This window comes from Podarcis cretensis (genome assembly GCF_951804945.1).
Source record: "Podarcis cretensis genome assembly, chromosome: 9".
NCBI lineage: Eukaryota > Metazoa > Chordata > Lepidosauria > Squamata > Lacertidae > Podarcis > Podarcis cretensis.
In genome coordinates this window covers 70,109,365-70,124,044 of record NC_137178.1, presented here as the reverse complement: position 1 = coordinate 70,124,044, position 14,680 = coordinate 70,109,365, and the positions used below count along the sequence as shown (strand labels likewise).

At 43.1% G+C, this 14,680-nt stretch overlaps 1 protein-coding gene across 5 annotated transcripts in view; it reads left to right on the top strand.

The window, feature by feature from the left end:
- The window catches only part of KCNIP4 (potassium voltage-gated channel interacting protein 4), a 447,477-nt gene that overhangs the window by 115,937 nt on the left and 316,860 nt on the right, over positions 1–14,680 (top strand). The window contains exon 1 of one of the 5 annotated variants that reach the window (XM_079989864.1): positions 10,598–11,034. The exons of the other annotated variants lie outside the window; for them this stretch is intronic. Within the exon in view, the coding sequence (XP_079845990.1) occupies positions 10,947–11,034 (88 nt within the window). The 5' untranslated portion in view covers positions 10,598–10,946. Of the gene's footprint in view, positions 1–10,597; positions 11,035–14,680 lie in introns of those variants that run through there. 5 annotated transcript variants of the gene reach the window in all.

Genomic DNA, 14,680 nt, shown 5'->3' with positions numbered 1-14,680 from the left:
ACCATATGCCAGTATCATCAGAAATACATGCAGTTCTGTTTTGTCCTTAAATTTTTCCTTCTAGTGGCTAGTGATGTTCTAGGGCAGCTCAACAATTTTGGGGTCTCAACAACTTTCAGGGTGTCCTGGTTTTTACTTTTTGAAATATGGCAACCCTACGATGTTCATATCCTGACTTTGTGTGTTAAAACAGCAGAGGAAATCTATTCTTACAAAGTGATGTAAGCTATTCTTAGTGAATCGTGTATCTCATTTGGTTGAAGTTCTCTTGATTCACAGTTTTCTCTTGAAAGAGAAGGTGATTTGACCATTCCTGACAAAGCCAGCATAGACACAATGGTTGGCGACAACTACAACCTGGTTGCAAATACTCCCTTTTTAGCGTGATTGAGATGGTAGTTGCACAACTACTCTTGGATGCAACGGATTACCTTGATCCTTACCAGGTGCAGACCTGTCTATGGGACTGAATCAGCCTTGGTTACCCTGATGGATGACCTTTATCAGGAGGAGGGCAAGGCAGTGTGACTTCGGCAAATCCACTACATCGAAAACACACATTTGAAACACATGGCATCCCCCAAAGAATGATGGGAACTGTAGTTTCCTCCTGACATACATAAAATCCCCAACGAACTACAGCTCCTGAGATTTAGGGCTGGGGGAAGTCATGCTCTTTAAATATATGGTATAAATGTGCCCTTACTCAGACTCTTAGCAGCTTTGATGTCATTGACTATAATAACCTGATCAGGCTCTGAGATGGGCACTGTTTTACAGTGGTGTCGGTCCTATTTCCAGGATTGGTTTCAGAGAATAGCATTGGATGGTTAGCCCCCAGTCCTCTACCAGTTGCACTGTGGGGTCTCCCAGGGTACTGTCTTGTCCCCAATGCTATTTAACACCTGTATGAAGTTGTTGATAGTGGTCATTAGGAGATCTGGAGTGAGGTGTCATTAGTATGTTGATGATGCCCAGTTCTGTTTCTCTGTAGCATCTGAATCATGAGAGATACGCAAACCCACACTCGGTGGTTGGCTAGACGAGGCCCAACAAGCTGACTCTGAATCCCGTCACGATGGAGGCACTATGGGTGAGCAGTTCACATGTCTGGATAATTGTTCAGTTGCCTGCTTTAGATGAGATCATGCTCCCCCAATGTGAAGATCTGTGTAGCAGTCGGTATCTATACTGGATGCAAAATGGGTTTTAGATACGTAAGATATGTGGAACGTTACATATATTTTACAGTACAGTGGTACCTCTGGTTATGAACTTAATTTGTTCCGGAGGTCTGTTCTTGACCTGAGGTACCACTTTAGCTAATGGGGCCTTCTGCTGCTGCCGTGCCGCCAGCGTGCGATTTCTGTTCTTATCCTGGGGCAAAGTTCTTAACCCGAGGTGCTATTCCTTGGTTAGCGGAGTCTGTAACCTGAAGTGTTTGTAACCCGAGGTGTTTATAACCCAGGTAACACTGTATTGTGCAGTTGGTTTGAGGTGCTTCCTAGGAAGTGATTAATAAATGAAATAATAATAATGAATGATGCCCTTCTTAACACACGTCATACTTACCATCCTTTGTAGTGCTATGAGCCCACTCCTATCATTGTGCCTTTGAGTACAACATATTGTTGCAATGTTGCATGCCACCCCAATCTCCAAGTGGTGCCATGCACATAGCATGGGATCGTGTTTCCTTTTGGAACTGAGACACAGTGGAAACCCTGGTGTCTTTATTATAGATGGTTTATTTACACATATATGCAACCTGAGCCTATGATGGAGGGACTCACAGCATCAACACCCCAAAAGGGTCTTGTTTTTTTCCATTGCTACAGCCTTGGATTCCAACAGACATCCAACATTGTGTTCTGCCTCTCTGGCTTCTCAGACTGCATCTTTCTAGGTCACATTGCAAACACTTTCAACTCTAAACTCTGGCTTTTGTCCTGAGCCAGTGTGGTGTAGTGGTTAAGAGTGGTGGACTCGTAATCTGATGAACCAGGTTTGATTCCCCACTCCTCCACATGCAGCTGCTGGGTGACCTTGGGCCAGTCACACTTCTCTGAAGTCTCTCAGCCTCACTCACCTCACAGAGTGTTTGTTGTGGGGGAGGAAGGGAAAGGAGAATGATGTTAGCCGCTTTGAGACTCCTTCAGGTGGGTATAAAGCGGGATATCAAATCCAAACTCTCTCTCTCTCTCTTCTCACTATGCACGAGTCTCAATATCACCCATTTGCTGTCTCGCACTGAGCTGCCTCTTCTTTTTGCTTTCTTAATGGCTCATCAACTTTCCTTTGTTCTCATTAATGGCCCATCACCCAGGCAATTACCTGAACATAGGGAGCTTGCCTGGCTTGATTAGCTTTTAACACTTGCTGGGTCCAGGGACTAGGTGTCATGCAGCCAGCTTAATACCCAAAGCCTTGATTAAATTCTAACACTTACTGAATCCAGGAATTTATACTGGTCTGGCACCCACAAACTCATAACACTATATGTCAGGGACTGGCAGGGCTCTGAAGAGTGTGTGTTGGAGGCAAGGGGCCTGGAGAGTGACCCAGGAGAGGGGGCCAGTGATCTATGGGGTTTGGAGCCACCTGCAAGTCAGGAGCGAGTGAAGTAGGAGGAAGGGGCAAGGCAGTCTGAGATGGGAGGAAGTATGCAGGATGTAGCAGAGATGGGGATGGGCGAGTAGACTCCCCACCACCCTGCTGTCTCCTAGAAGCAGGAGGGGCTGGAAGAGGGAAGAGAAGCAATGACTTCTGTATAGGAGGAACCTCACATTGTGTGTGTACCCCTTGTCAGATGAGGATACATAGGCTGAGAGGCATGGTCCACTTGTTGCTGTAGCTGTTCAATATGGCAGAAATCTGGGGACAGATGCCTAGAGGATAGCTGCCTCTCTCTGTGTGTATCTGAAGCACTGTGAGAACAGCTCTGAGTGTTTCTTTGTCAAAAAAAAAAAGACTTAACTATCAAGCATGTGTCTTCCTTGGCTGGGGGCCTAGGACACTATGGTTGTACAACAAATAATGCAATAGCTAACGTGTGTTGTTGAGGATCCAAGGGCTGGGTCACATATGCTTGCACAAAAGTGAATTACTCTTTCATTGATTACTGATGGAAATGCAAACCAGTTGCATCACTTCCTGTTCACAAAGTTTTATTGAGGTTAAGAAGTACAAATCCTGTATTGGTTTTCTCTCTTATCTTCTCAGGAACCCCTCCTTTTCCTCTTTAATAATACAGTACTAACAGTATATCTCTGATATACAAGGTCTCTCATCCATAATTTAAAGACACTCAATATTGATAAACCCAATGTCTAGGCTGCCTAGACTAGGCAAATGATGAAGGAGGTGGGGGAAATCTCTTTTTGCTTCACTGTGATGGACATAGGATTAACTTCAAGAATACTGGAAATAAACAGGCTGTTTCTACCTCTAGTTGCAACAGAGGCCTAAAAAGTGGATGACAGAGAGAGCTAAAACTTTTTTTTTTTTTGAAGGGGGGGGAATTCTGATCATGTTTTGTTTTTTTAGGTGCAGTCACTGATTTTTATAAATTCTGCAGCATTTTCGCCTTGTAAGGTGTGTTACAATCTGAATTCCATTCCAAACTCATAATATTCCAGACTATTATGTTTGTATATATTTCAGTAGCGTCATCAACATACATTGCACTTTCCAATTTCACAGATGGAAAAAACCACTTTCATTTTATAGCTATTTCATAGATGGTTTTATTTCTTTGTATAATTATGTTGTTACCCGCCCTGGGACAATTCAGGATTTCCAGCTGCAACCAAAACACACTGCCCACTGTCCACACCGCTGATCCTATCATCTTCCTAATATTCTAATCCATGATGACACTGATCTATCCTCACATTGCATAGAGTAAATATTTCCTCTATACACAGATGCCAAATGAGGAAGAATCATGTTACACAATTAATGTTGCAATCATTTCAGCATAGTCAGCTATTTACAGGTCTTGAATCATGTTACATATTTAGGCTGCATACACACGTAACCTTTGAAATGCACAGTGGTCATTTTTTCACAGTGGTTTTGTATGTAGCCTTCACACGATAATGTTGTCTAAAGCAGCAGCTGCTGTGTTGTCTGTACACAAAGGTGGGCTTGTTTTCATACTGGTGCCCAGTTGTGTTCTCTGTTGCCGCCTTCTCAATTAGTGTTTCCACATACCTCCCCCCCCACCCCCAGTCTTCTGAAAGTGAGGGGCTGGAAACTGGTGTCTTGATATATAGAGGATATATCAGTGTGCAGAGGCAGATAAGTTTCTGTAATACTTCTTATTCTGCCTAGAGGTGGCAACCATTTTGCGAGTGACCAACTGATGTGTGATCTCCAGCATGGTCAGAATGGGGGCAGTGAATAATGGGATGTGGCGGGCTTATGTGTGCTCTGCCAATCTGCGCAGGAGCAGGAACAGACCCCTGGCGCAAAGTTAAACATGGTGAGGGGGAGTGGCACAGCCCATTCTTGACACAAGATGCATTATAACCCTTCCTACAAATGAGGAACAAGCGTCTTCACCCCCATCGTTCAGCCTGGACACTGAGGTCCAGCTCCGAGGACCTTCTAGCGGTTCCCTCCCTGTGAGAAGTGAGGTTACAGGGAACCAGGCTGACGGCCTTTTCGGTAGTGGCGTCCGCCCCGTGGAATGCCCTCCCATCAGATGTCAAGGAAATAAGCAACTACCTGACTTTTAGAAGACATCTGAAAGCAGTCCTGTTTAGGGAAGTTTTTGGTGTTTGGTGTTTTATTGTGTTTTTAATATTCTGTTGGGAGCCACCCAGAGTGGCTGGGGAAACCCAGCCAGATGGGTGGGGTATAAATAACAAATTATTATTATTATTGACAAATAGTGTGGGACAGGAATAATGATATGAGGATGATGTCCTGTGTGCTGGACCCCCCAACAGGTGCCTGCATCCTACAGTTGAATGCACATTATCACACAATGTGTACATGCCTTTAGTGTTTTGGTCATTTTAGGATAGTCAGCTATTTGCAATCCTAAAACTATTGTCAGCAGAACAACTAAATGACTTTCTTTCTTCCTTTTAAGACAACCTGGTGCGTACTGCAGTGGAGAGAGGGTCAGTCTGGCAGCCGCTGGCTTTCAGCAAGTTGCTGTTCTTTAAGGGTGCAAATCAACTAAGCAACAATTAGAACAGACCAGATGGAACCCATAGATTTAAGTTACATCCATAGATTTCAGTGGGTCTAACAGTGGCAAGTCTTTATCTGCCAAATGGGGTGTGTGTGTGGTAATACTACTGGCCTACCCTCAGGGTCTTTGTAAAGGATTACTAGGATAAATGTGTGAGGGGACATGTAAATGGTGAGCATAAAGTCTACATTTTTATATCTCACCAGGCATTGGTCCAGCTGTTGCAGCCTCTCAGCTTTGCGCACAGTGAATATTGGTATAATTGTCTGTGCTGTCAGCTTTTATTGTTAGCTGGCTCTGAGAGCTCTGGTACACATGATGCGTTAAGAGACTCTGGGCACTTTGGCTTCTGCAGTGAGAATTTAACAATGCATGCCCAGTACTGAAGTGTACAACATGAAAACTGCATTATGGCCCTTTTTTGCCATGCAGCTGTTACAGGCTGCTCTGGTTTATTCCCGCAACATAATTCTCGAGCTTTCTGCTATGGAAGGTCAGACGCTGGAGTTACTTGTGTTGATGTCATATCTTCCCTATGTTCTTGTGAATATTTAATCAGCCCAGTTAGGATGGCATGGAGGTCTTTACAGCAGCTGTCTGCAGTATAATCTTCCTTAGGCTGCAGGGTGAAAATGAAACCTTGGACATAACTCAAGGACATGGGAATAGGGGGAAAAAAAAGAGAATTTCACTTTTTCAGCTAATGGTACTATATGAGCAAGCGACAGAAAATTTGGTGTTCAGGATTATTCCTTAAAAAAACAACCCTTTCCCTTTAGTATAATAATATGCTTCCAGCACAACATTTCACATCATTTCTGTAGAGTGTTCTGTGTGTAGGCCTCAGGGCTTGAATTTGAATTTGTACATTGCTTAAAACTACAACTGTTGCCGGCAGATGCTGCGTGCTGAAATGGAATTGTGTGCTTATGCTAGGCAGCCAAGCTGCCCAAAAGACAATGATGAAGCAGAACAGTCATACCTCGGGATGAATACGCTTCAGCTTAAATATTTTCCGGTTGTGCTCCACAGCGACCCGGAAGTAACGGAGTGAGTTACTTCCGGGTTTCGCCGCTCGCGCATGCGCAGATGCTCAAATTGATTTCACACGCATGCGCGGAAGCAGCAAAATGCAACCTGTGCACGCACAGTCACATCTTGCATTCGCTTCAGAATGCAAATGGGGCTCCGGAACAGATCCTGTTCGCATCCAGAGGTACCACTGTATCTTAAATAGTACCGTAGTTGCAAACTACATATTCTAACACAACAGGCTGTGATAGTCTGACATACAGATGAACAGAACAGGGCCTAGTAGACTTACTTTCAAGGGTAGTTAGTAAAGGAGGGGTACTGTTCCACCCCACATTTTTTTACTACGCATAAATACACACTGCTGATGCTAAGGACTTTGCTAGAAGCAGGAAGAGTCCTTGTGGAAGCACCGTTTGTGTGAATCAGCACCACCATGTCTGCTAAAAATCCAGTTAGAAGTGTGCATGCACACGAAAGCTTATACCCAGAACAAACTTGGGTGCTACTGGACAATTTTTTTATTTATTTCAACTGCGTCAGACCAACACGGCTACCTACCTGAATCCAACATTTCCATGATTACAGCAATCCTCTTTCTAGGTGAAACCCACAGGTGCTTAATTTATAGCAATTTATAAACAAAAGAAAGAAATTAGTAGAAAGTACTTAACTGGCTGGATCATACCCATGTTATCTGAGAACAAAAAATATCCATCACATATATAACCAGTCATTTTTCATACACATAAAACTGAACATGACACTCAGGGCCAGATTTAGGTTTGATGAACGTATTGGGGCCTTTTATATGTCCAGCTGTCAACAACAAATTGTCGCTGTTTTGTGTCTGTTGAATATATGCTATAATTTATGGTAATTTATGGACCTAATAGCCATTTGCACATGTTGCCGTGCAACCAGTCCATGCAGAATGTAGGCACCCTATATATAGAAATGAGCAAACCTGTGATATTTTAGGGAGCAGGCTAGCAGGTGGGGCCCATTACTTACATCATAGGAGCCTATACAACACAATACATGGTTGCTGTATGTAGGTTTTATTTTACTTGTTTTTTATCTTATATTTTGGAAATGTACATCCTGGTGTGTTTTTCCCCCCTTTAATTTTTTGGGGGCTCCCAAGAGAGTGGGGCCCTAAGCTACATCTTGTTTAGCTTATACGTAAAGCTGGCACAGATTACACTGCTTGGATAAATTGCTTTTGTGAGCACTTTGTACATTTTCTAAATAAAATAAAATAAAATAAAATATGGCTAGTGGATGATTATGTGCAAGTCATGATTATTTCCACCTGCACCTCCCTCTCCTAGCCTCACATGAGGTTAACTGCATGCTTCATTTCTCTGTATATCTCTGTCTGCACTTAAATTGATTTTTCTGCCTTGTGTCATAATTCATTGCAAATCTATATCTAACTTTCACCGACTCATCTTGCCTTCATATTCTGCTCCCTTATTGAAGGCTTGTCGCTGTTTATTCCCTTTATTTATTGCCTTTCATTTAACAAAGTTCAGTTACTTTTATCTGCTGTCTCTGATTCAACAATTGCTGAAACTTGTTATATCAAATCTTGTTCTCCAGGGTATTTATAACATTATCCAATCGAGCATTCCTAGGCATCCTATATCCCTTCTTCTAAATAATGAATGAGGATATTAAAAGAGCTAATTTAGCCCTTGTCCATCAACTGAACTGCCATTTATCAATTACTCCCCCCTCCCCTTTGAAGGAATCTTTGCAATTTTTAGCACACATGATGGTTCTGTGTGAATCAGACTGCAGCAGCAAGACAGGAAGATATTCTTAGGAGGCATCTTAGGTTTTTCCTTTAGGTTCTTTCTTTTTTTAATAAAAGGAAGGAAGTACCAGGCAAGAAGGGTGGTTGGAAGAAGTAAAGATGCCTGAGCCATGAAAACAATGAGATGCGATATCCCTGCTGGGTCCTGAGGGGCCTTTGCGAAAACAGACTAATTCCCAAAGGGTGAAAGGACCCGGAAGACCCGGACATATTTTCAAACAAGAAATTTAAAGAAAAATGGTATTAGCATACCATTTGTCTTTAAATTTCTTGTTTGCAAACACTCATCCATTGTTTCCTGAGACAAACAGATGCCAACCTATTGGTATGCCATTCTTAAAAAAAATATCTTATTACTTCATTGGTTGAAACATCTAAGGAGTAGATGGCATGCAAGTTTAATGTGACAGTAAAGCATTTAAAGAAGAGTATTAGGCTGGTGGCACTGTGGGTTAAACCACTGAGCTTTGGGCTTGCCGATTGAAAGGTTGGCGGTTCAAATCCCCGCAATGGGGTGAGCTCCCGTTGTTTGGTTCCTGCTCCTGCCAACCTAGCAGTTCGAAAGCACATCAAAGTGCAAGTAGATAAATAGGTACCGCTCTGGTGGGAAGGTAAACGGCGTTTCCGTGTGCTGCTCTGGTTTCGCCAGAAGCGGCTTAGTGATGCTGGCCACATGACCTGGAAAAACTGTCTGCAGACAAACGCCGGCTCCCTCAGCCAGTAAAGCGAGATGAGCACCACAACCCCAGAGTCATCCGTGACTGGACCTAATGGTCAGGGGTCCCTTTACCTTTACCTATTACACTTCTTCTTCTTCTTCTCATTTCTATACTGCTATATATATATATTTGGGGGGGGGTTCAAAGAGGTTTACAACCTACATTAAAATAATCAAATAATCAAAATACATCAAATAAAACTTTCCAAAATACAACCTTGCAGAAGAAAACCAAATATAAAGTATAGATTCAAAGCAACATTATTAACAGGAAACTAAAATATCATCTTACACATTTCAAAATGAGACATTACAAAGGGAGATCATGTATAGAATGCTAGTTATAAACTCAATTTGGTTACGTCTGTTTTTAAAGGTTTTATTGTGCTTATTCAGGGGGCCATGAAGCTGGGTAGTCATTCGCTGCCCATTTAATGTTTATTGTATACTGGCCATCTGATTTCAAGTGAACGGTGCTGTAAAAACATTGTTTGTTTGTTTGTTTAAATAAAAGGAAAGGAAAGGAAGGAAGGCAGTACCCACAAATGCCATGAAAATTCAGCATTGTTTTAGTGCAAATTTCTCCTCCTAATCACATTCCTGTATGCCATTCTGACAAATGCACACATTTTTGCAAGTGTCTTCCCTCAACAGAATACATTTATGCATGTGGGTTTCACTAAAATATTCATTTCATTGCACATTCTCCCCCGATATATGCAGTTTTGTAAATCGTGATTGGTTGGAGAACATCACCACAAAATTCAGATTACTGCGAATTCTGAAGGATACCAGAGTTTCAGTTCAGCTCTTCCCTCAGAAAGTGAGAAGGTTCCCCTTTAAACGTTACCTGAACTTTCTGAAGTTCTTCTTTCATAGATAACTCTGCTACTATCTGTTCCCCTAAATCCCTCCTAGGATGTACATGTGATGCATGTATTTGGTTTTCTAGGCTCAACTCAACTGAATGTCTCTCTTCTGGGACAGCCTTTGACAAGCCTTTAGTCCTTATTTCTGACTGAAGTAAAGCCTAAGTAGGTCTGATTGTAATTGCACATATTTATCCCCTGTCAAAACTTGCCTTCTTGTCTCGTCCGTTCCCTCTATTTCCTCTTCTCCACCCTCAAATTTAGATAATAAGTTATGGACTTTAGGGAGGGGTTTATTTTTCTCTAGAGCACTAACTACATTAATAGAACAATGCTTTAAAATGACGTTGTTGTTAAGACTTACAAATGGTTTGCCATCCTCTTTTCAACGAAAGTATTAAGCATTAGAAGTACTTTCCTGGAATGTGTACGTTTAATTATTTGATGACCCAGGTTGCTGTGGCCCAGTACGCTGAAGGAAATTTGCTAAAACTTTAGACTCCTTTGGGACAGGCTGTGGAGTTTAGATTTTTCACAGTATTTGCAATAAGCTGCTGAGTTAAGCCTGACTGTTTATATCTGCTGCGCTGCTGTCACAACAAAACGATTGCCTTTGCCTTGATCGTTTTTTATTACCGACAGGTGAGCTTTCGGTGTGGAAGGTTGTATATTGTCTTACTGTGGCTGGGTAGATAACCCAACCATGAACTGCATACTTTAATGTTTTTTTTTTCTTGTGCATAGCAATCATTGCAAAGCTACACACACACATCCCACCGGCAAGATTGCTCCTTGCCGCTCCTTGCAAAACCACAATTCAAACTGGGTGCCCTGCTATCTCTCTTTCCTACCTGCTTACTTGCTGATTCATTGATGAGGACAAATTTCTATGTGTAGAGTTGAGGCTGCAGGCCCCGCCTCTGACTGAATGGTCGGTGAGGTTGCAGCAGTATCTGCTAGGGAGACAGCGGAGGAAAGTGTACCTTTGCTCTCCTATATCTACTACAAGTGATCATTACGCCAGACAGCTTGCGTACGAGGTTACAGGAGGACCCACGTGTGACCGCCCTGTTCAGCATCCCCCTGTCAGTTCAGTCTTTTCCTTGCATGCTTTTTCTTTTCCTCCTCTAGCCCTTTGAAGGATTCTCCCTTTTCAAACAAATCCAAAGGAGTTTGTCTGGCTTTAGCGAGGCAGCTTGTGAGCAGGCGAGCTGGGACAGAAGTTCTCTGTCAAAAACTATTCACTTTCATTAGCAAAATTGTTCTGGCTCTCATCAGAGGAAAACCTCCCTGCATAAAATGAGTGGATGTCGAAAACGGTGTAAACGTGAAATACTGAAATTCGCCCAGTATCTTCTCCGGCTAATTACAGGTTCTCTCCATACAGGTAACAACCATTATTTTATTTATCATTAAAATGTGCAGAGTGGTAACACTGTAACTGTCTTCTTCCACAATGCTTTTTGCTCTGTTTTGTGGTGGTCTTTATTTAGTAAAATGAACGGGGAGGAGGGGAGGGATTTTAACGAATGCATTTTTGGTTGTTTAATGTAAACTATGCTGGAGCAGTACATTTGGTTAAATTGCACTGAAGTCTGCAACTGCATACAAATCAGAACGGTGCTGTTAAACATACATATGTGTTTGCATATTTGTTTGGAGCAGAGTGCATTAAGAAATGTGGGGCATTGTGCTCTCCTGTGGGGTTTGGCATATGAAGGCAGATTTCAATGTATGAACGATGTTCACGTTATCTCAGTTGGCAAGCAGAGAGCCGCTCTTGAAATATAAATCAACTCCTGGATGTTAGCATGACATTAAAATTCTATCAGCAAGAGGTTTGGAAAGACTGCTTTTCAGGGTGTTTAAAATCTGTGAAATTTCTGCAATCTCTCTCTTGACAGCCAAGCCCTTGAAACTGAAATCTTGAAAGGGGTAGGGGTGTCTGTGTGTGCACACACTTGTGTTTGTTGATTAATCTCTGCTTTAAGGTGGGTGAAATAACAGCATGAGACCAAGTTGGAACATTTTGTTATTTAAAAAGAATTCCTTTGCAGAAGTGAGGCCAGCTGTCTCTCTTTGGAAAATACTTTTCCTATTCTGAGGTGCATGTGATAAGGTATTTTTACACCCTTGTCAGGTGACAAAGGTAAATAGCCCACCTTGTATGCTCCAGGTGACATTTATTTATGTTTTCATTCCGTGTTAAAAATATCAGTTTGAGGTGTGTTCTCTGTGTGTGTGTGTGCAGTTTGAGGGCTGTGGGTGTGTGTATGCTATTAATAATTATAATTACATATTCATATGCATGCATTAAGGACACCGCCATGTGTCAAGTTGTAACGAGTTTGCACTTTGCTGTGTTAGAAAATCTTGCTCCTTGGAAACTCACAGAAATTGAAGGGTTCAAATCAAATTCAAAGATGCATTTTTACTGTCAGAATAAAATACATTATATTGACACTTATATCTGCGTAGAATAAATAGCTGTTTCCAGTAAGCGGTTTTTATATCATTCTGGCAGTTTTGACAGTTTTGCAGAATTTAGTATAATGGGGTGCTTCTACTACGAACATGTGTCCCGAACCTTCACCTCATCACTGTTGGTAGAATTTGTATCCTTTATTTTTAGGTCATGGTGAGCCAAACAAGGATATTAGTTATATACATTCTTTCAGGAATCTCAAATTCATATTCCTTTCATCATATTTCTTTATGCTGCAAGGCAGTGGAATAAGGTAAAGGTAAAGGTACCCCTGCCCGTACGGGCCAGTCTTGACAGACTCTGGGGTTGTGCGCCCATCTCACTTAAGAGGCCAGGGGCCAGCGCTGTCCGGAGACACTTCCGGGTCATGTGGCCAGCGTGACATCGCTGCTCTGGCGAGCCAGAGCCGCACACGGAAACGCCGTTTACCTTCCCGCTGGTAAGCAGTCCCTATTTATCTACTTGCACCCAGAGGTGCTTTCGAACTGCTAGGTTGGCAGGCGCTGGGACCGAGCAGCGGGAGCGCACCCCGCCGCAGGGATTCGATCGGCAAGTCCTAGGCGCTGAGGCTTTAACCCACAGCGCCACCTGCGTCCCTAAGAGTACAGGAGGCAGTGGAATAGTTGTCAGCAAATATTTCAGTTGGGGCTACAACCAGGAACTTTGGGGTCTGTGCTTTTTTTGCCCCTTGTGGTGAGACTTGTCTGAACCGTTCATGGGACAGCAATGGGCTTTCAGACTCCAGGGTGGCTCCCCATGTAGGAAGCCCATTGGTTTCTCTTGATCTAATATGCCATTGCAAGCTTCTGGCTTGCACCTTGCCTAGACAAATGTGAGCTTGGTGTTGTCTAGCTGCCTTTTCCTGTACTCTTATTCCCCTACCATTTTCTCTAAGTCCATGATTTCATGCTTCCTGCTCCTTGTGCTACCAGTTCTTAAGCCTCCCTACAGTCAAGCAGTAAGCAGTGGGCAAAATCCAGCCAGAGTTGGAGAAATGTCAAGTTGCTAATCAATCAATTTTTAGAGAGTCGGTGTGATGTAACAGCTAGGGAAGACGTAGCCAAGGAACTGTTCTCCAGGTGTTAGATTATAACTCCCTTCATCCCTGAACATTGGCCATGGTGGCTGGGGCTGATGGGAGTTGTAGTCCGACAACTTCTAGAGGATACCACATTGAATACCGCTGGACTTTTACTGGGTTCAAATCTATAGTGAGCCATGAAACTCCCTGGGTTCTTGGACCAACCACTCTCTCTTAGAATAAGCTGCATTTCAGGCTGACCAGAAAACCAGGTGTGCTACCCTGAGCTTTTGGTGGGTGAATTAAAAAGTGAATGGTCCCAGCATTAAAATCATATTCTGCTATCAAATAATAGAAGAATCATAGAATTGTAGAGTTGGAAGGGACCTTGAGGATTATCTAGTCCAACTCCCTCCAATGCTGGAATATGCTGCTGTCCCTTGTAAGAGTCGAACCTGCAACCTTGGTATTATCAGTGCTACTCTCTTAGCATAAGAAATGCCAGTTACTCAAATATTTTGTTGAATACCTTGCATGCAGCTCTGTCCTGTGACATGCTAGGCCACTCGTGTAAGATTGTCATATGTCCAATATTTGGGCATGCTACTTGGTGTCTATTTGGTTGGGAAACACTGGCCTGCGAGCGCTTCAGTTGGAGAACAGCCTTTACCAAAGACACTCGAACTCAGGACGCAAGGGAGAAATGTGCTAAGAGGAAGGCACACTTGGCAAATCCACACTGTGATCAACTCCCACCCGGAAACCAATGTCCCCACTGTGGAAGGACGTGTGGATCCAGAACTGGCCTCTACAGTCACTTACGGACTCATTGTTAAAACCGTGTTTATGGAAGACAATCTTACTTGGCCACGAGTGATCGCCAAAGAAGAAGATGATGATTTGGGTCATTAGCTGACCCACATTCTTACTTTCATTTTTTTTAAAAATGCAGATATGTGGCCTTAGTAGATTGAGATATACAATGTATATTGAACAGGCAGTATTCCGCTTAATTGTTTAGGGAGAAAAAAGGTCAACTCCCACTTTCCATTGTCAATGAAAGAAGTCACAACCACAGTTAATATGTCTGGTTCTGTGCTGGCAGCTCTGTCCTCAGTCTCCGTGACATTCACACATGACGTTTTCTATTCTGGTGCCCAAAAGAAGTGCTTGGCCAACGCTGGAGACAACCACCCAATATTGCAAAACCACTAAGCTGAACTTCAGCCATGAGCAAAGCAGCAAGAAAGGAACAGGGCTGACTGGAGTGCATGGGGGTGGATTTACTGTTCAAGAAGGAGGAGACTGGAAGGCAACCAGCTGGAGCAATAACCCATGAGAGCCAAGGACAACCAGTGTTTGGGAACACAGAGAGGCTTGCAGGTTGACGAGGTGAAGCTGATGGTTCCCTACTGCAGGCCTGGCCCACCCATTAGGCAAAGTGAGGCAACCACCTCAGATTGCAGGATCCACAGAGGGAGCAGATCTGGCCTCCAGGGAATGCACTGTTTCATCCCACCCCTAGGG